Source organism: Pseudophryne corroboree, chromosome 12, assembly GCF_028390025.1.
Source record: "Pseudophryne corroboree isolate aPseCor3 chromosome 12, aPseCor3.hap2, whole genome shotgun sequence".
Classification (NCBI taxonomy): Eukaryota; Metazoa; Chordata; class Amphibia; order Anura; family Myobatrachidae; genus Pseudophryne; species Pseudophryne corroboree.
The window spans coordinates 41,633,248-41,653,030 of NC_086455.1; the positions used below are offsets into that span (position 1 = coordinate 41,633,248).

The 19,783-nt window shown below is 47.8% G+C and overlaps 1 protein-coding gene across 4 annotated transcripts in view; it reads right to left on the reverse strand.

Annotated features, from left to right (window-relative positions):
* Positions 1-19,783, reverse strand: part of KIAA0586 (KIAA0586 ortholog) — a 216,562-nt gene that overhangs the window by 106,458 nt on the left and 90,321 nt on the right. For all 4 annotated transcript variants that reach the window (XM_063947395.1, XM_063947394.1, XM_063947397.1 and 1 more), the window contains exons 24-26: positions 11,884-12,091; positions 11,276-11,502; positions 10,264-10,340 (exon numbers count right to left, since the gene is read on the reverse strand). In XM_063947395.1, coding sequence (XP_063803465.1) covers positions 10,264-10,340; positions 11,276-11,502; positions 11,884-12,091 — 512 coding nt within the window. The remainder of the gene's footprint in view (positions 1-10,263; positions 10,341-11,275; positions 11,503-11,883; positions 12,092-19,783) is intronic.

Consider the following 19,783-nt stretch of genomic DNA (forward strand, 5'->3'; position numbering starts at 1 on the left):
GTGGAATGGGCATCTACATATTTCGGCTGTGGCAGGCCTGCCACAGAAAGTGCAAGCTGAATTGTACTACAAATCTAGCGTGCAATAGACTGCTTAGAAGCAGGAGCACCCAGCTTGTTGGGTGCATACAATATAAACAGCAAGTCAGACTTTCTGACTCCAGCCGTCCTAACTATATATATATATATATATATATATATATATATATATATATATATATATATATATATATTTTTAGGGCCCTGACAACGTCTAGTAACTTGGAGTCCTCCAAGTCCCCAGTAGCCGCAGGCACCACAATAGGTTGTTTCAGGTGACAACGCTGACACCCCTTTAGGAAGAAACTGGAGACGAGTCCCAGTTCTGCCCTGTTCAAATGGAAAATTCTAATATGGGCTTTTGTAAAACAAAACCGCCCATTCTTTTTGACAATCGCCTGGCCGAGGCCAGGACTAACAACATGGTCACTTTCCATGTGAGATATTGGTCAACAGCATGGTCACTTTCCATGTGAGATATTTCAAATCCACAGATTTGAGCGGTTCAAACCAATATGATTTTAAGGAATCCCAACACTATGTTGAGATCTCACGGTGCCCCTAGAGGCACAAAAGAACTGTATATGGAATACACCCTTTACAATCTGGACTTCAGGAACTGAAGTCAATTTTTTCTGGAAGAAAATCTACATGGCCGAAATTTAAATCTTAATGAACCCCAATTTGAGGCTCAAAACACTCCTGTTTTCAGGAAGTGCAGAATCGACCTAGTTGAATTTCCTTCGTGGAGCCTTCCTGGCCTTACCCACGCAACATATTTTCACCACATGTGGTGATGACGTTGTGCGGTCACCTCCTTCCTGGCTTTGACCAAGGTAGGTATGACCTCTTATGGAATGCCTTTTTTCCTTCAGAATCCGGTATTCAACCGCCATGCCGTCAAACGCAGCCGCGGTAATTCTTGGAAAAGACATGGTACTTGCTGAAGCAAGTCCCTTCTTAGCTCCCCAGGCCCTTAGTCCTCTGTGAGCATCTCTTGAAGCTCCGGGTACCAAGTCCCTCTTGGCCCATCCGGAGCCACTAGTATAGTTCATACTCCTCTATGTCTTATAATTCTCACTACCTTGGTTATGAGAAACAGAGGAGGGAACCCATACACTGACTGGTACACCCACGGTGTTACCAGAACATCCACAGCTATCGCCTGAAGGTCTCATGACCTGGCGGAATACCTGTCCCGTTTTTCGGGCGGGACGCTATCATGTCCACCTTTGGTCTTTGCCAACGGTCCACAATCATGCTGAAAAACTTCCCTATGAAGTTTCCACTCTCCCGGGTGGAGGTCATGCCTGCTGAGGAAGTCTGCTTCCCAGTCGTCCACTCCCGGAAAGAACACTGCTGACAGTGCTATCACATGATTTTCCGCCTAGCGAAAAATCCTTGCAGTTTTGTCACTGCCCTCCTGCTTCTTGTGCCGCCCTTTCTGTTTACGTGGGCGACTGCCGTGATGTTATCCCACTGGATCAATACCGGCTGACCTTGAAGCAGAGGTCTTGCTAAGTTTAGAGCCTTATAAATCTGCTCTAAGCTTATTTATGCAGAGAGAATTCTCCAGACTTAATCACACTTCCCTGGAAATTTTTTCCCTGTGTGACTGTTCTCCAGCCTCTCAGGCTGGCCTCCGTGGTCACCGGCATCCAATCCTGAATGCCAAATCTGCGGCCCTCTAGAAGATGAGCACTCTGTAATCACCACAGGAGAGACACCCTTGTCCTTGGATATAGGGTTATCCGCTGATGCATCTGAGGATGCGATCCGGACCATTTGTCCAGCAGATCCCACCGAAGAGTTCTTGCGGGAAATCTGCCGAATGGAATTGCTTCGTAATAAGCCACCATTTTTACCAGGACTCTTGTGCAATGATGCACTGACACTTTTCCTGGTTTTAGGAGGATCCCGATTAGCTCGGATAACTCCCTGGCTTTCTCCACTGGGAGAAACACGTTTTTCTGGACTGTGTCCAGAATCATCCCTATGAACAGTAGACGTGTCATCGGAAAAAGCTGCGATTTTGGAATATTTAGAATCCACTCGTGCCGACGTAGAACTACTTAAGATAGTGCTACTCCGACCTCCAACTGTTCTCTGGACCTTGCCCTTATCAGGAAAGCGTCCATGTTTCCTTTTAAGAAAAATCATCATTCCGGCCATTACCTTGGTAAAGACCCGGGGCGCCGTGGACAACCCAAACGGCAGCGTCTGAACTGATAGTGACAGTTCTGTACCAGGAACCTGAAGTACCCTTGGTGAGAAGGGCAAATTTGGACCTGTAGGTAAGCGTCCCTGATATCCAGTGACACCATATCGTCCCCTTCTTCCTGGTTCGCTATCACTGCTCTGAGTGACTCCATCTTGATTTGAACGCTTGTATGTAAGTGTTCAAATATTTCAGATCTCACCGAGCCGGTTGGCTTCAGTACCACAATATAGTGTGGAATACTACCCCCTTCCATGTTGTAAGAGGGGTACTTTGATTATCACCTGCTGGGAATACAGCCTGTGAATTGTGTGAGGGGGAGATGTCTCGAATTTCCAATGTACACCTGGGATACTACATGTAGGATCCCGGAGTTCCCTTGCGAGTGAGCCCCCTGCGTACTGAAACTCTTGAGATGACCCCCTACCGCACCTGAGTCCGCTTGTACGGCCCCAGCGTTATGCTGCGGACTTGGCAGAAGCTGTGAGGGGCTTCTGTTCCTGGGAATGGGCTGCTTGCTGCAGTCTTCTTCCCTTTCCTCTACCCCTGGGCAGATATGACTGGCCTTTGCCCGCCTGCCCCTATGGGGACGAAAGGACTGAGACTGAAAAGACTGTGTCCTTTTTTGCCGATATGTGATTCGGGGTAACAAAAAGTGGATTTTTCAGCTGTTGCCATGGCCACCAGGTCCGATGGACCGCCCCTTTATACGGCAATACTTCCACATGCCGTCTGGAATCTGCCTCACCTGACCACTGTCGTGTCTTCGTCTGGCAGATATGTAAATCACATTTACTCTTGATGCCAGAATGCAAATATCCCTCTGCGCATCACGCATATATAGAAATGCATCCTTAAAATGCTCTATAGTCAATAAAATCTTGTCCCTGTCAAGGGTATCAAAATTTTCAGTCAGGAAATCCGACCAAGCCCCCTCAGCGCTGCACATCCAGGCTGAGGCGATTGCTGGTCGTAGTATAACACCAGTATGTGTGTATATACTGTCATGATATTTTTCAGCTTCCTATCAGCTGGCTTCTTGAGGGCGGCCGTATCTAGAGACGGTAACGCCATGTTTTTATAAGCGTGTGAGCGCCTTATCCACCCTAAGGTGTGTTTCCCAACTCGCCCTTACTTCTGGCGGGAAAGGGTATACCGCCCATAACTTTCTATCGGAGGAACCCCACGTATCATCACACACTTCATTTAATTTATCTGATTCAGGCAAAACTACAAGTAGTTTATTCACACCCTACAAAATACCCTTATTTGTGGTACTTGTAGTATCAGAAATCTGTAACAGCTCCTTCATTGCCCTTAACATGTAACTCGTGGCCCTAAAGGAAAATTACGTATGTTTCTTCACCGTCGACACTGGGGTCAGTGTCCATGTCTGTGTCTGTCGACCGACTGAGGTAAATGGGCGTTTTTACAAGCCCCTGACGGTGTCTGAGACGCCTGGACCGGTACTAATTTGTCCGCCGGCCATCTCATGTCGTCAACCGTCTTGCAGCGTGTTGACATTATCACGTAATTCCATAAGTAGACCATCCATTCCGGTGTCGACTCCCTAGAGAGTGACATCAACATTACAGGCAATTTGCTCCGCCTCCTCACCAACATTTTCCTCATACATGTCGACACACACGTACCGACATACAGCACACACACAGGGAATGCTCTGATAGAGGACAGGACCCACTAGCCCTTTGGGGAGACAGAGGGAGAGTTTGCCAGCACACACCAAAAGCGCTATAATGTATATAACAACCCTAGAAGGTGTTGTTTCTATATATGCGCTCTTAATATATCATTATATCGCCAATTTATGCCCCCCTTCTCTTTTAACCCTGTTTCTGTAGTGCAGTGCAGGGGAGAGTGGGAGCCTTCCTCACCAGCGGAGCTGATCAGGAAAATGGCGCTGAGTGCTGAGGAGAATAAGCTCCGCCCCCTTTTCGGCGGGCTTTTCCTCCCGGTTTTTTAATAACTGGCCTGGGTTAAAATACATACATATAGCCTTAATGGCTATATGTGATGTATTTATTTGCCAAATAGGTATTTATATTGCTGCCCAGGGCGCCCCCAGCAGCGCCCTGCACCCTCCGTGACCGTGTCAGTGAGCCGTGTGACAACAATGGCGCACAGCTGCAGTGCTGTGCGCTACCTCTCTGAAGACTGTGAAGTCTTCTGCCGCCTGTTTCCGGACCTCCGTTCCGCCGTCTTTCTTCAGCGTCTGTAAGGGGGATCGGCGGCGCGGCTCCGGGACGAACCCCAGGCTGACCTGTGTTCCGACTCCCTCTGGAGCTCAGTGTCCAGTAGCCTAAGACTTCAATCCTCCTGCACGCAGGTGAGTTGCCAGTCTCTCCCCTAAGTCCCTCGTTGCAGTGATCCTGTCGCCAGCAGGAATCACTGATTAGAAACCTAAAAAAAAACTTTACTAAATAGCTCCTTAAGAGAGCCATCCAGTTTGCACCCTTCTCGGACGGGCAAAAACCTAACTGAGGCTTGGAGGAGGGTCATAGGGGGAGGAGCCAGTACACACCATGTGACCTAAAAAGCTTTTTAGATGTGCCCTGTCTCCTGCGGAGCCCGCTATTCCCCATGGTCCTGACGGAGTCCCCAGCATCCACTAGGACGTTAGAGAAAAGGGCATTAATAAAGATTGTCATAATGTGTAAGGTGCATTATGTTTATAAGGACATTAATGTGTCTCATATGTGTAAGGGGCATTACTGTGTGGAATTGTGTATAAATGCATTACTAATGTGTGGCATTATGTGTATAAGGTGCTCTACTATGTGGCGTTGCATATAGAAAGGGCACTACTGTGTCGTCTAATGTGAATAAAGAGCAATAAGGTGTGGTGTAATGTGAATAAGGAGCAATTCAGTGTGATGTAATGTGAATAAGGGTCTCTACTGTGAGGAGTAACGTTTATAAGGTAAAGTGATACTACTGTGGGATGTAATATGAATTATGGACACTATCGCAAGATAAAATGTGAATAAAGTTGCAGTACTGTGTGGCGTAATTAGAATTGGGGTTACTATTGTGCGGCCATGCCCCTTCCCAGCAAGAAGATGCCCCTTTTTGGGCTGTGCGTCAAATGTGCGAACTGTTCCTATTTAAAATATAGGGGATACAAGGACTGCTATGGGTGAGGGGTAATGGTGCTGGGAAAGAGGTGCAAGGTCAGAGGCAGAACCAGCGGTGGTGCAAGGGGGCAAAAGCCAAAATCTTGCCTAGGGCATCATATTGGTTAGGGCCGGCTCTGATAGCAGTAACATGATAATGCAGGAACACAGTGGTAATTAAGGAGTTAACAGAAGTACTGTGGTGGTACCAAAAACAAGGTTAAATATAAGGTATCTCACCTTTAGGAGCTAAGTACCGCATGTGCGTGCAGTACTGTGACACACTTACACTGTAAAGATAGCTGAAGTCTGTACATGTGCAGTAGAACGGGTGTAGTATTGGATGACGGTGGCCGGGCACCCGGCGACCAGCATACCGGCGCCGGAATCCCGACCGCCGGCATACCAACAGCGCGGCGAGCACAAATGAGCCCCTTGAGGGCTCGCTGCGCTACGCTATTTATTCTCCCTCCAGGGGGGTCGTGGACCCCCAAGAGGGATATAAAGTGTCGGTATGCCGGGTGTCGGGATTCCGGCGCCGGTATACTGTGTGCCGGGATCCCGACAGCCGGCAAACTGAAGACCACCCCAGTAGAACATCAGGTTGGAGGACGTACCTCCCTGCAGACTCTGGGTCCTAGTGCCTGAAGTGTATGCAGCATAGGAGACAGGGCACAGTTCTGCTCTGCTAACAGTTATACTTTTAGGAAAATATGTGATATTGGCAATATATTTTTTCCTATGTACACTAAACATTTTTGTATTTAAGCATATTGAAAATAGGATTTTAATTACCTACCGGTAAATCCTTTTCTCGTAGTCCATAGGGGATACTGGAAATCCATTTAGTACCATGGGGTATAGCAGGGACGTGCGGTGAGCTAAAGGGATTAGGAGGCACTGGCTAGCACCAGAGCCAGATTTACACGCAATATATTAGTCAAAGGGTACATGTGGGCATTATACACAGGTGCAGCAATAAAAACTCCTGGAAATTTGGTGCACTTTGATTAGAGATGTGTGGAAAGGATACACAGGTGAGGCACTGCCTCACCTGCCATATACTTTTTACTCCATAGTTTTGGCTATAAAAATGATTAGAATAATGCAAAGAAGATATTTCAAACAAATTCTTTGTATTTTTCACATACTTTATACAGTCAAAACTCTGGCACAAACGTTAGTATGACAGGAAAGGCTCTGCCTCACCCCACCGCACGTCACTGGGGTATAGACGGGTCCACTAGGAGCCATGGGCACTATAGAAGTTTGATTAAGTGTGCTGGCTCCTCCCTCTATACCCCTCCTACCAGAATCAGTCTAGAAAACTGTGCCCGAGGAGATGGACATACTTTGAAAGAAGGATATAGAAAAAGGAAAGTGGTGAGATTTTGAACCAGCACAACCATATCAAGAGGAAAGCCATGCTAACCAAAACTTGTAAAAACAATGACCTGGGTCTGTAACAGTTTTTGAATGGCGTCCTGTAAGGTTGTTCTTGCCTCTTGTGAAACTGGTAAGCCTGATTTGAAGAATCTGTGATGTGGGAGCTCCTGGACCTCCAGTCTGTAGCCCTGGGACATAAGGTCTATGACCCAGGGATCCTGGCACGATCTTGTCCAGATGTGACTGAAGAAGTTTAGCCGGGCTCCCACTCGACAGTCTTCCAGGCATTGCAGTCCACCGTCATGCGGAAGGTTTTGAGGAAGCAAAGCCTGAACTCTGTTCCTGTGAACCAGCAGTAGCTGGTTTCCGTGGTTTACCTATAGCACCTCTGATGGCGGTAAAGGAACCCCTGGCCTTACCCCTAAACTTGGCAGTCCGAAAGGACTGTAAGTTGGATCCTGAATAGGTCTTCCTAGCTGGGGGAGCTGCAGAAGATAGGCATGTGGACTTACCCACAGTAGCTTTGGAGATCCATTTGTCTAGTTCATCTCCAAATAAGGCCTCTCCTGTGAAAGGTAGGCCTTGCACGCCTTTCCTGGAGTCCGCATCTGCAGTTCATTGGCGTAGCCGCAGACCTCTGCGTGCAGACACTGCTATAGCTGTAGCGCGTGCATTAAGTAAGCCTATCTCCTTTATGGCTTCCACCATAAAGTTCTCAGAGTCCTGTATATGTTGCAGGAGCAAAATAATCTCCCCTTGAGGCAAGGTATCTAACCCTTCAATTAGGTTACCAGACCATTCAGCAATGGTTCGCGTAATCCACCCATGCTATAGTGGGTCTCTGGGCCAACCCCGTGCAGTATACAAAGATTTGAGCGTAGACTCAATTTTGCAGTCAGACGCATCTTTTAGGGAGTCTGCACCCATGACTGGCAATACAATTTTCTGTTAGAGCCTGGAGATCGATGCATCCACTATCGGTGGATTCTTCCATTTTTTCCAATCTTCAGGTGGAAAAGGAAATGATAAAAGTTTAGGGATTTGAAATTTCTTATCTGCATTAACCCACGGGTTTTCAAACAGGGAATTTAGTTCTTTTGACACAGGAAAAGTGGTTGAGGATTTCTTTTTTATATTAAAATAAGATTCCGCACTCTCCTCTGTCACCTTATCAGGGATATTCAGAACTTCTCTGATAGCCTCTATGAGAGCTTCTAATCCCTGCAACAGAGTACCCTCCCCTACCTCTGAGTCCACCTCACCCTCCTCCATTTCTGACCCCTCATCATCAGTCAGACCGCAGAATATGGGCCAAAGTACGTTTTTGCAGACAAATGGCAGGGGACTGAGACGCTGGTTTGGGTACTGAGTCCTTTTTCATGAACTCAGTCATAGACTGTCTTAAGTATTGCGTCTCTTTCTCATTCTGAGATAACTTAGTAGAAATTGAGGAAATCATTCCCCTAATGGAGTCCAGCCATGCTCGTTCAGCCCCACTAGCCTGGGAAGGTACACTACATTGAGTACACACTAGTGAACCCCCTGGAGAAGAGGAACACTGCGTTTTACATGAAACACACTCTTTGCCTGACATACTGTAATAGTGGCAACACACACACACACACAGGAAAAGGTTAAATGTGCAATTAACCCACAAAGAGCCCTTCCAGGGTGACACAGAGATTATGGAACCAGCTCACGGCACCCTAATCGTTAATGCCAAGCCAATTAGCTGGGTCGCAGACTAAGTACCTAGATTAGGGATTTAGGGGGTCATTCCGAGTTGATCGTAGCTGTGCTAAATTTAGCACAGCTACGATCAGGCACTCACACATGCGGGGGGACGCCCAGCACAGGGCTTGTCCGCCCCGCATGTCAGTGCCGGACCCTCCCCCAACCCCTGCAGAAGTGCAAAAGTATCGCACAGCGGCAATGCTTTTGCATTTCAGGAGTATCCCCCGGGCCAGCGCAGCTCCTGCGGCTAGCCGGGAGAACCCTTTTCGCTGCCCGGGTCGCAGCGCCTGCATGTGACATCATGCAGCGCCCCCCCCCCCCCCAACGGTCCGGCCACGCCTGCGTTGGCCGGACCACGCTCCCTAAACGGCGGTTTAACGCCGCTGTCCAGCCCCCTCCCACCCAGCGACCGCCTCTGCCTGTCAATCAGGCAGAGGAGATCGCTAGGCAACGACGGACTTCGGCCATCTGGCATGTGCCGGTGCATGCGTAGTACTGAACTGATCGCACCGCTGCGATAAACTGCAGCGGGCTATTGGGTCAGAATGACCCCCTTAGTACACTAATAATCGCTCCCCCCCTGCTATGACCCCCTGGTACCGCTGAGGTAATCTGGAGTCTCTCCGGAGGAGCTGCGCATCCCTGTCAGTCAGCGTCTGTCAGCTGCAGTAGAGAAAATGGTGCCTGTGAGCTGCTGGGCCACTCATAGTGAAGCCCCGCCCCTTCAATGACGTGCGATCTTCCCGCTCTTCTTTATACTGGCTGTATGTGTCTATATGCATAAAATGGAGACAGACTCCTTTTATGGCTTTGTTGCCAGTCTGGGTACTGTGTCCGCTGTTCAGTGTCTGTGTCCGTACACCGTTGGGAAACGCAGTCCGCCCTGTTTAGAAGCCATTCATCTCCGTAGCCTCATGCTGCAATAATGGCCGGTGACCCGCTAACCGGGACGCCGGCTTAGAACTCACCACTCTTCATTCTTCTGACTCTGTTAGGGGTGGCGGCGTACTGCGGGGATGTACGCTCGCCGTGGTGAGGCTTGCAAATAGTTCCCTCAGGAGCTAGCGTCCTGTCAGTGGGGAACGGGACCATTAACCCTGAGAGAGGTTGGGCCGTTCCCCCCCCAAGTCCCACGAAGCAGGCAGGCTGGTGCCATCCAGTCATGCCTGAAAATAACAAACTTAGAAAATAAATGCAGAAAACTCTTCAGGAGCTTCTAGAGACGTGACCAGCTCCTCCGGGCACATTTTCTAAACTGAGTCTGGTAGGAGGGGCATAGAGGCTGGAGCCAGCACACCTAATCAACCTTCTATAGTGCCCATGGCTCCTAGTGGACCAGTCTATGCACGATGGTACTAAATGGATTCCCACTATCTCCTAGGACGTAAGAGAAAAACATTGAAGGGAATTTCTGTAACTGAAATGGCTGATAAACGAGAATGAAAGCTTGGACTCAGCACGCTGTACATGTAAACACACTGGCAAGCAGCCCAAGTTCTGGCAAGATATGGATATATATAGAACTCATTGGGGGATATTCACTTGTTTGAAAAGTCAGTTGGGTGTCTGTGTTTTTTCCTATCTAATTAATAGACAGGAAAAAACAGACACCCAACCGACTTTTCAAACAATTGAATTCCCCCCATTGATTCTTAAAGATATAACATGTTTTGCAACAGAAATTCACCTAGCATGCATTTTATACGTTAACAGACATTTATTCAGAGTTAGCTACAGTTAGGAGCCTACTTACCATATCATGAGCATCCCTGAGAGTGCTGGACATACTTTCCATCAAGTTTGGATAAAGGAGACCACCTTCTGCTAAGGCTGGAAGAAAACACACAAAACGCCACTTTCAAGCTAATAATGTTATACAATATACTACAGGTGGCATTGTGCAAAACAATAATCCAGAATGTTCACACTGAAAATTACTGCTAAATCATATTAACACACGGAATGTGGTGCCCCAAAGAGCCCATCATCCATATTTTTAGTTTCCCCAATTTAGTCTACCGTAGTCATAGGATCGATGAGCTGATGGGCCGGTCCGGCCAAGCAGAGAGTCCGGGGCTGGCCGAGCAGCTCAGTCTCCCGGCACTCTGCTCGGCTCTCATATACAGGGACTGGCTGAGCAGCTCAGTCTCCCGGCACTCTGCTCGGCTCTCATATACAGGGACTGGCCGAGCAGCTCAGTCTCCCGGCACTGTGCTCGGCTCTCATAAACAGGGACTGGCCGAGCAGCTCAGTCTCCCGGCACTGTGCTCGGCTCTCATAGAGAGGGACTGGCCGAGCAGCTCCGCTTCCCAGCACTCTGCTCGGCTCTCATAGACAGGAACTGGCCGAGCAGCTCAGTCTCCCGGCACTTTGCTCGACTCTCATACACAGGGACTGGCTGAGCAACTCAGTCTCCCAGCACTCTGCTCGGCTCTCAGACAGGAACTGGCCGAGCAGCTCAGACTCCTGGCACTCTGCTCAGCTCTCATAAGCAGGGACTGGCCTTGTAGCTCAGCCTCCCAGCACTCTGCTCGGCTCATATACACAGGGACTGCCCGAGCAGCTCAGCCTCCCAGAACTCTGCTCAGCTCTCATAGGCAGGGACTGGCCGAGCAACTCAGCCTCCCGGCACTCTGCTTATCCACCCAGCATAGAGAGACGGGGCATGCTTAAAGGCCAGGCCCCTGTGTCTCGCGGCCCGCCCCTTGAGCAGTGACGATGCCCACTTTTCATGTGCGCACAATTACATGCCAGGGCTGCATTACCTCTTGCAGCAACCATCTGTCCATAACTGTACAAGACCTCTCCTTCAGAGATGGGTTTGTCTGTGGAGGAAGACTCAGTGACTGTCAGGCTGCTTTCATCTGTAGAAGGTGAGGAGCTTGTTAAAGAAGAAACAGGTGACGGGGTTCTTTGTACAGGAGAAATCAGAATTGGTTTCTCCGGTTCGGAGATTAAGCTCTTTGGTCCTTCTTCAGCCACTGTCATTACACTGAAAGAAAACAAAATAAAAGCAACTATGTAACGTATAGTCATCACAAATAATGTGTATTCAACAGACAATATAGGACTGTGTATGGGATAATACTGAGCGACAAGGTTTCACTTTATTGGACCACTCACACAGGTGGCCACATGAGAGGAGATATGGCCGTCTGATGCTCAGTCAGAAGATGCAGACAACTACTGGATCTGATGGAGACCTGTTTGCACAGTCACACTAGTAGTCACTAAATCTAATCACAACAGTGGGATGGAATTTACAGTGACACCCAATAACAAACAGAATGATCTGCATACAACTGCCTCATACCAATATCCGTGTATGTAGCCAGTGCCGCCTGTATACAGAGCGTAGCGTTGTTTTACTTACGCAGCATCTTTGTATTGAACAGCTTCCGTTATAGAGTGAGGGTTCTCCTCTTCTACTGGCTGTTCCATATTGTCCCATGGACTCGGGGCAGGACTTTCTGGACCTTCATCATCGTCTGGTATAAGAGGTGTAGGAGTGTCCACTCTCGGGGGTGATGCTACTGGTGTGATTGTGGGTGTATCAACATGACTTAATGGAATCCTCTGCCCTATAAGTGAACAACACAACCTCTGTAATTCAGGCATGCATTTTACATCAAATATATAAATAAAATGTAAAAGCAATGAATAGAATCAAGAAATCTTCCATAAACATATCCACAGTTAAGAGAAATATATGTGTTGAAACCTGAAAAATGGAGGGAACCACCATCTTTCCGTCACATGGTCACTAGTTAATGTCTCTAGGGGTAATCCCTGGGTTTACAGGAAAACACATATACAATGAAAAACAGATATATATATATATATATATATATATATATATATATATATATATATATATATATATAGTTTTAACAATTCAGATGTGCCCTCATACACCCAGACTTTTTGCCATATGGCGAGAGACGACTGACACAATAACTGCATTCTGTTGTCACACATTCGGTTTGTTTTCAATTCATTTTATCTTCTACTTCTAAGTGCAATACACGGACTGCTTTGCATGCCCTCCATACTGCTGCATCATGTACTCTACCATCCTGCCCCCCTTCTTCCCAAGCCCACTTAGTCCAACATGTCTGTCTCTCCTTGTACCCTATTGGATCCTTTGTGGGTAGGATGAATAATACCTGGAACTGATGACCCAAAATGGCTGCTGCACCTTTGCATTATGTTCATATTTTCTATATTTCACACAAATGTAAACCTCTGTATTATGTGCATACTATCTGTAAAATGCCTGGTGTCCTACTGGAGAAAAGCACTATATAAATACAATTATTTTTAATTATTATTATTGCTACTACTCTTTCCTCAATTTTGCTCCCTTTACTGAATCTTACTTCTTAGTTTGCAAATGGCGTACTAGGTTTTCTGTTGCACAGGAATTGGTACAGAGTGGCAGATACGGATAGTTATGCATGTGAGGGTCACCATCGGACTTGCCTTGTGAACTTTTTCCTCAATCTAGCATTTTAGTTTGCAAATAGTGGACTAGGTCAGAGTTTCCTCAAGACAACCTAGCAGTCCAGGTTTTAAGGCTATTCATTCTTGTGTGCAGATGGTATAATTAAACTGACTGAGGTACTGACTAAGCCACCTGTGCTTAAACATGGATATCCTCAAGACCTTGACTGTCAGGGGGCCTTAAGGGCTGAATTTGGGAAGTAACAAAGTATGCGTCGTGGAAAGCTGTGCTAATTGGTGGAATTTGTGAAAAGGTTTATGTGGACACATCTGTTTCCGTAGGAAGCTTTACAACAGGCACTAGTTGGATGTAGGCACCCTTCACCAGTATAGTCTACAAGTTGAAATGGTCAATCTACATAGAAAGACAGAGGACCACTCAGTTGTACTGAAAGTTATAATAAAATAGGGAGGAAGGACAAGGGGCTTACGGTCATTTGGTCGACAAGATTTAGGTCGACAGTCATTAGGTCAACCACTATTCGTCGACATGGCCATTTTCAAATTTTTTCTTCTTCATTTTTTTACCTTTTTCATACTTTACAATCCACGTGGACTACAATTGGGAACGGTAAACTTGCCCGTAGCATGGCGAACGAAGCAAACCATGCGAGGGGACACAGTGCACTAATTGGGGTTCCCTATCACTTTACGAAGAAAACGACACCAAAAAAAGTGAAAAGAAAAACTCATGTCAACCTTTTTCCATGTCGACCTAATGACCATGTCAACCAATAGTGGTCGACCTAATAACTGTCGACCTAAGTCTTGTCGACCAAATGACCCATACCCGGACAAGGAGAGGGGGAGAAAGGATGAGAGATAGGGGGACGGAAAGAGGGGAGAAAAGAGGAGAGAGAGGAGGAGAGGTGGGAGAAGAGATTAAAGAGAGGGGGTGGGAGAAAGATGAAAGATAGGGGAAGGAGAGCGGATAAAGGATGAGAAATCGGGAAGGGGGCATGACTGATGGGGGAAGGGGGGGGCTGCAGAAAAATAAGAATTTACTTACCGATAATTCTATTTCTCGGAGTCCGTAGTGGATGCTGGGGTTCCTGAAAGGACCATGGGGAATAGCGGCTCCGCAGGAGACAGGGCACAAAAAGTAAAGCTTTAGGATCAGGTGGTGTGCACTGGCTCCTCCCCCTATGAACCTCCTCCAAGCCTCAGTTAGGTACTGTGCCCGGACGAGCGTACACAATAAGGAAGGATTTATGAATCCCGGGTAAGACTCATACCAGCCACACCAATCACACTGTACAACCTGTGATCTGAACCCAGTTAACAGTATGATAACAGCGGAGCCTCTGAAAAGATGGCTCACAACAATAATAACCCGATTTTTGTAACTATGTACAAGTAATGCAGATAATCCGCACTTGGGATGGGCGCCCAGCATCCACTACGGACTCCGAGAAATAGAATTATCGGTAAGTAAATTCTTATTTTCTCTATCGTCCTAGTGGATGCTGGGGTTCCTGAAAGGACCATGGGGATAATACCAAAGCTCCCAAACGGGCGGGAGAGTGCGGATGACTCTGCAGCACCGAATGAGAGAACTCCAGGTCCTCCTTAGCCAGGGTATCAAATTTGTAGGATTTTACAAACGTGTTTGCCCCTGACTAAATAGCCGCTCGGCAAAGTTGTAAAGCCGAGACCCCTCGGGCAGCCGCCCAAGATGAGCCCACCTTCCTTTTAGAATGGGCATTTACATATTTTTGGCTGTGGCAGGCCTGCCACAGAATGTGCAAGCTGAATTGTATTACACATCCAACTAGCAATAGTCTGCTTAGAAGCAAGAGCACCCAGTTTTTTGGGTGCATACAGGATAACAGCAAGTCAGTTTTCCTGACTCCAGCCGTCCTGGAAACATATTTTCAGGGCCCTGACAACATCTAGCAACTTGGAGTCCTCCAAGTCCCTAGTAGGTGCAAGGCACCACAATAAGCTGGTTCAGGTGAAACACTGACACCACCTTAGGGAGAGAACTGGGGACGAGTCCGCAGCTCTGCCCTGTCCGAATGGACAAACAGATATGGCTTTTTTGAGAAAAAACCACCAATTTGACACTCGCCTGGTCCAGGCCAGGGCCAAGAGCATGGTCACTTTTCATGTGAGATGCTTCAAATCCACAGATTTGACTGGTTTTAAACCAATGTGTTTTGAGGAATCCCAGAACTACGTTGAGATCCCACAGTGCCACTGGAGGCACAAAAGGGGGTTGTATATGCAATACTCCCTTGACAAACTACTGGACTTCAGGAACTGAAGCCAATTCTTTCTGGAAGAAAAATCGACAGGGCCGAAATTTGAACCTTAATGGACCCCAATTTGAGGCCCATAGACACTCCTGTTTGCAAGAAATGCAGGAATCGACCGAGTTGAAATTTCTTCGTGGGGCCTTCCTGGCCTCACACCACGCAACATATTTTCGCCACATGTGGTGATAATGTTGTGCGGTCACCTCCTTTCTGGCTTTGACCAGGGTAGGAATGACCTCTTCCTGAATGCCTTTTCCCTTAGGATCCGGCGTTCCACCGCCATGCCGTCAAACGCAGCTGCGGTAAGTCTTGGAACAGACATGGTACTTGCTGAAACAAGTCCCTTCTTAGCGGCAGAGACCATAAGTCCTCTGTGAGCATCTCTTAAAGTTCCGGGTACCAAGTCCTTCTTGGCCAATCCGGAGCCATGAGTATAGTTCTTACTCCTCTACGTCTTATAATTCTCAGTACCTTAGGTATGAAAAGCAGAGGATGGAACACATACACCGACTGGTACACCCACGGTGTTACCAGAACGTCCACAGCTATTGCCTGAGGGTCTCTTAACCTGGCGCAATACCTGTCCCGTTTTTTGTTCAGACGGGACGCCATCATGTCCACCTTTGGTAATTCCCAACGGTTTACAATTATGTGGAAAACTTCCCCATGAAGTTCCCACTCTGCCGGGTGGAGGTCGTGCCTACTGAGGAAGTCTGCTTCCCAGTTTCCATTCCCGGAATGAAACACTGCTGACAGTGCTATCACATGATTTTCCGCCCAGCGAAAAGTCCTTGCAGTTTTTGCCACTGCCCTCCTGCTTCTTGTGCCGCCCTGTCTATTTACGTGGGCGACTGCCGTGATGTTTTATCCCACTGGATCAATACCGGCTGACCTTGAAGCAGAGGTCTTGCTAAGCTTAGAGCATTATAAATTTACCCTTAGCTATATTTATGTGGAGAAAAATCTCCAGATTTGATCACACTCCCTGGAAATTTTTTCCTTGTGTGACTGCTCCCCAGCCTCTCGGGCTGGCCTCCGTGGTCACCAACATCCAAACTGAATGCCGAATCTGCGGCCCTCTAGAAGATGAGCACTCTGTAACCACCACAGGAGAGACACCCTTGTCCTTGGATATAGGGTTATCCGCTGATGCATCTGAAGATGCGATCCGGACCATTTGTCCAGCAGATCCCACTGAAAAGTTCTTGCATGAAATCTGCCGACTGGAATTGCTTCGAAGGAAGTCACCATTTTTTTTACCATGGCCCTTGTGCAATGATGCACTGATTTTAGGAGGTTCCTGACTAGCTCGGATAACTCCCTGGCTTTCTCTTCCGGGAGAAACACCTTTTTCTGGACTGTGTCCAGAATCATCCCTAAGCACAGGAGACTTGTTGTCGGGATCAGCTGCGATTTTGGAATATTTAGAATCCACCCCTGCTGTTGTAACAGTATCCGAGATAGTGCTACTCCGACCTCCAACTGTTTCCTGGACTTTGCCCTTATCAGGAGATCGTCCAAGTAAGGGATAATTAAGACGCCTTTTCTTCGAAGAAGAACCATCATTTCGGCCATTACCTTGGTAAAGACCCGGGGTGCCGTAGACAATCCAAACGGCAGCGTCAGAAACTGATAGTGACAGTTCTGTACCACGAACCTGAGGTACCCTTAGTGATAAGGGCAAATTTGGGACATGGAGGTAAGCATCCCTGATGTCTCGGGACACCCGATAGTCCCCTTCTTCCCGGTTCGTTATCACTGCTCTCAGTGACTCCATCTTGATTTGAACCTTTGTAAGTGTTCAAAATTTTTTTAGATTTAGAATAGGTCTCACCTAGCCTTCTGGCTTCAGTACCACAATATAGTGTGGAATAATACCCCTTTTCTTGTTGTAGGAGGGGTAATTTAATTATCACCTGCTGGGAATACAGCTCGTGAATTTTTTCCCATACTGCCTCCTTGTCGGAGGGAGACCTTGGTAAAGCAGACTTCAGGAGCCTGCGCAGGGGAAACGTCTCGACATTCCAAACTGTACCCCTGGGATACTACTTGTAGGATCCAGGGGTCCTGTACGGTCTCAGCGTCATGCTGAGAGCTTGTCAGAAGCGGTGGAACGCTTCTGTTCCTGGGAATGGGCTGCCTGCTGCAGTCTTCTTCCCTTTCCTCTATCCCTGGGCAGATATGACTCTTATAGGGACGAAAGGACTGAAGCTGAAAAGACGGTGTCTTTTTCTGCAGAGATGTGACTTAGGGTAAAAACGGTGGATTTTCCAGCAGTTGCCCTGGCCACCAGGTCCGATGGACCGACCCCAAATAACTCCTCTTCCTTTATACGACAATACACCTTTGTGCCGTTTGGAATCTGCATCACCTGACCAGTGTCGTGTCCATAAACATCTTCTGGCAGATATGGACATCGCACTTACTCTTGATGCCAGAGTGCAAATATCCCTCTGTGCATCTCGCATATATAGAAATACATCCTTTAAATGCTCTATAGTCAATAAAATACTGTCCCTGTCAAGGGTATCAATATTTTTAGTCAGGGAATCCGACCAAGCCACCCCAGCTCTGCACATCCAGGCTGAGGCGATCGCTGGTCGCAGTATAACACCAGTATGTGTGTATATACTTTTTATGATATTTTTCCAGCCTCCTGTCAGCTGGCTCCTTGAGGACGGCCCTATCTATAGACGGTACCGCCACTTGTTCTGATAAGCGTGTGAGCGCCTTATCCACCCTAAGGGGTGTTTCCCAACGCGCCCTAACTTCTGGCGGGAAAGGGTATACCGCCCATATTTTCTATCGGGGGGAACCCACGCATCATCACACACTTCATTTAATTTATCTGATTCAGGAAAAACTACGGTAGTTTTTTCACATCCCACATAATACCCTCTTTTGTGGTACTTGTAGTATCAGAAATATGTAACACCTCCTTCATTGCCCTTAACGTGTGGCCCTAATAAGGAATACGTTTGTTTATTCACCGTCGACACTGGATTCAGTGTCCGTGTCTGTGTCGACCGACTAAAGTAAACGGGCGTTTTAAAACCCCTGACGGTGTTTCTGAGACGTCTGGACCGGTACTAATTGTTTGTCGGCCGTCTCATGTCGTCAACCGACCTTGCAGCGTGTTGACATTATCACGTAATTCCCTAAATAAGCCATCCATTCCGGTGTCGACTCCCTAGAGAGTGACATCACCATTACAGGCAATTGCTCCGCCTCCTCACCAACATCGTCCTCATACATGTCGACACACACGTACCGACACACAGCACACACACAGGGAATGCTCTGATAGAGGACAGGACCCACTAGCCCTTTGGAGAGACAGAGGGAGAGTTTGCCAGCACACACCAAAAACGCTATAATTATATAGGGACAACCTTATATAAGTGTTTTCCCTTATAGCATCTTTTATATATTTCTAACGCCAAATTAGTGCCCCCCCCTCTCTGTTTTAACCCTGTTTCTGTAGTGCAGTGCAGGGGAGAGCCTGGGAGCCTTCCCTCCAGCCTTTCTGTGAGGGAAAATGGCGCTGTGTGCTGAGGAGATAGGCCCCGCCCCTTTTTCGGCGGCCTCGTCTCCCGCTCTTAACGGATTCTGGCAGGGGTTAAATATCTCCATATAGCCCCCGGAGCTATATGTGAGGTATTTTTAGCCAAAAAAGGTTTTCATTTGCCTCCCAGGGCGCCCCCCTCCCAGCGCCCTGCACCCTCAGTGACTGCCGTGTGAAGTGTGCTGAGAGGAAAATGGCGCACAGCTGCAGTGCTGTGCGCTACCTTAAGAAGACTGAGGAGTCTTCTGCCGCCGATTCTGGACCTCTTCTCGTTTCAGCATCTGCAAGGGGGCCGGCGGCGAGGCTCCGGTGACCATCCAGGCTGTACCTGTGATCGTCCCTCTGGAGCTAATGTCCAGTAGCCAAGAAGCCAATCCATCCTGCACGCAGGTGAGTTCACTTCTTCTCCCCTAAGTCCCTCGTTGCAGTGATCCTGTTGCCAGCAGGACTCACTGTAAAATAAAAAACCTAAGCTAAACTTTTCTAAGCAGCTCTTTAGGAGAGCCACCTAGATTGCACCCTTCTCGGCCGGGCACAAAAATCTAACTGAGGCTTGGAGGAGGGTCATAGGGGGAGGAGCCAGTGCACACCACCTGATCCTAAAGCTTTACTTTTTGTGCCCTGTCTCCTGCGGAGCCGCTATTCCCCATGGTCCTTTCAGGAACCCCAGCATCCACTAGGACGATAGAGAAATATGAGAGAGGGGGAAGGAGAGCAGATAAAGGATAAGAGTGGTAAGGAGGGGGAACATGAGAGATAGGGGGATGAAAAGATGAGAGATAGGGGGAAAGACAAGGGGAAGACAAGATGAGAAATGTGGAAGGAGAGGGGGAGAAATCATTACACAGAGGGATGGAGAGGGTGGAGAAAGGAGAGAGAGGGAAAGAGACTGGGGAGAAAAGATGAGAGAGAGGGCAGAAAAGATGAGACACAGGGGGAATGAGAGA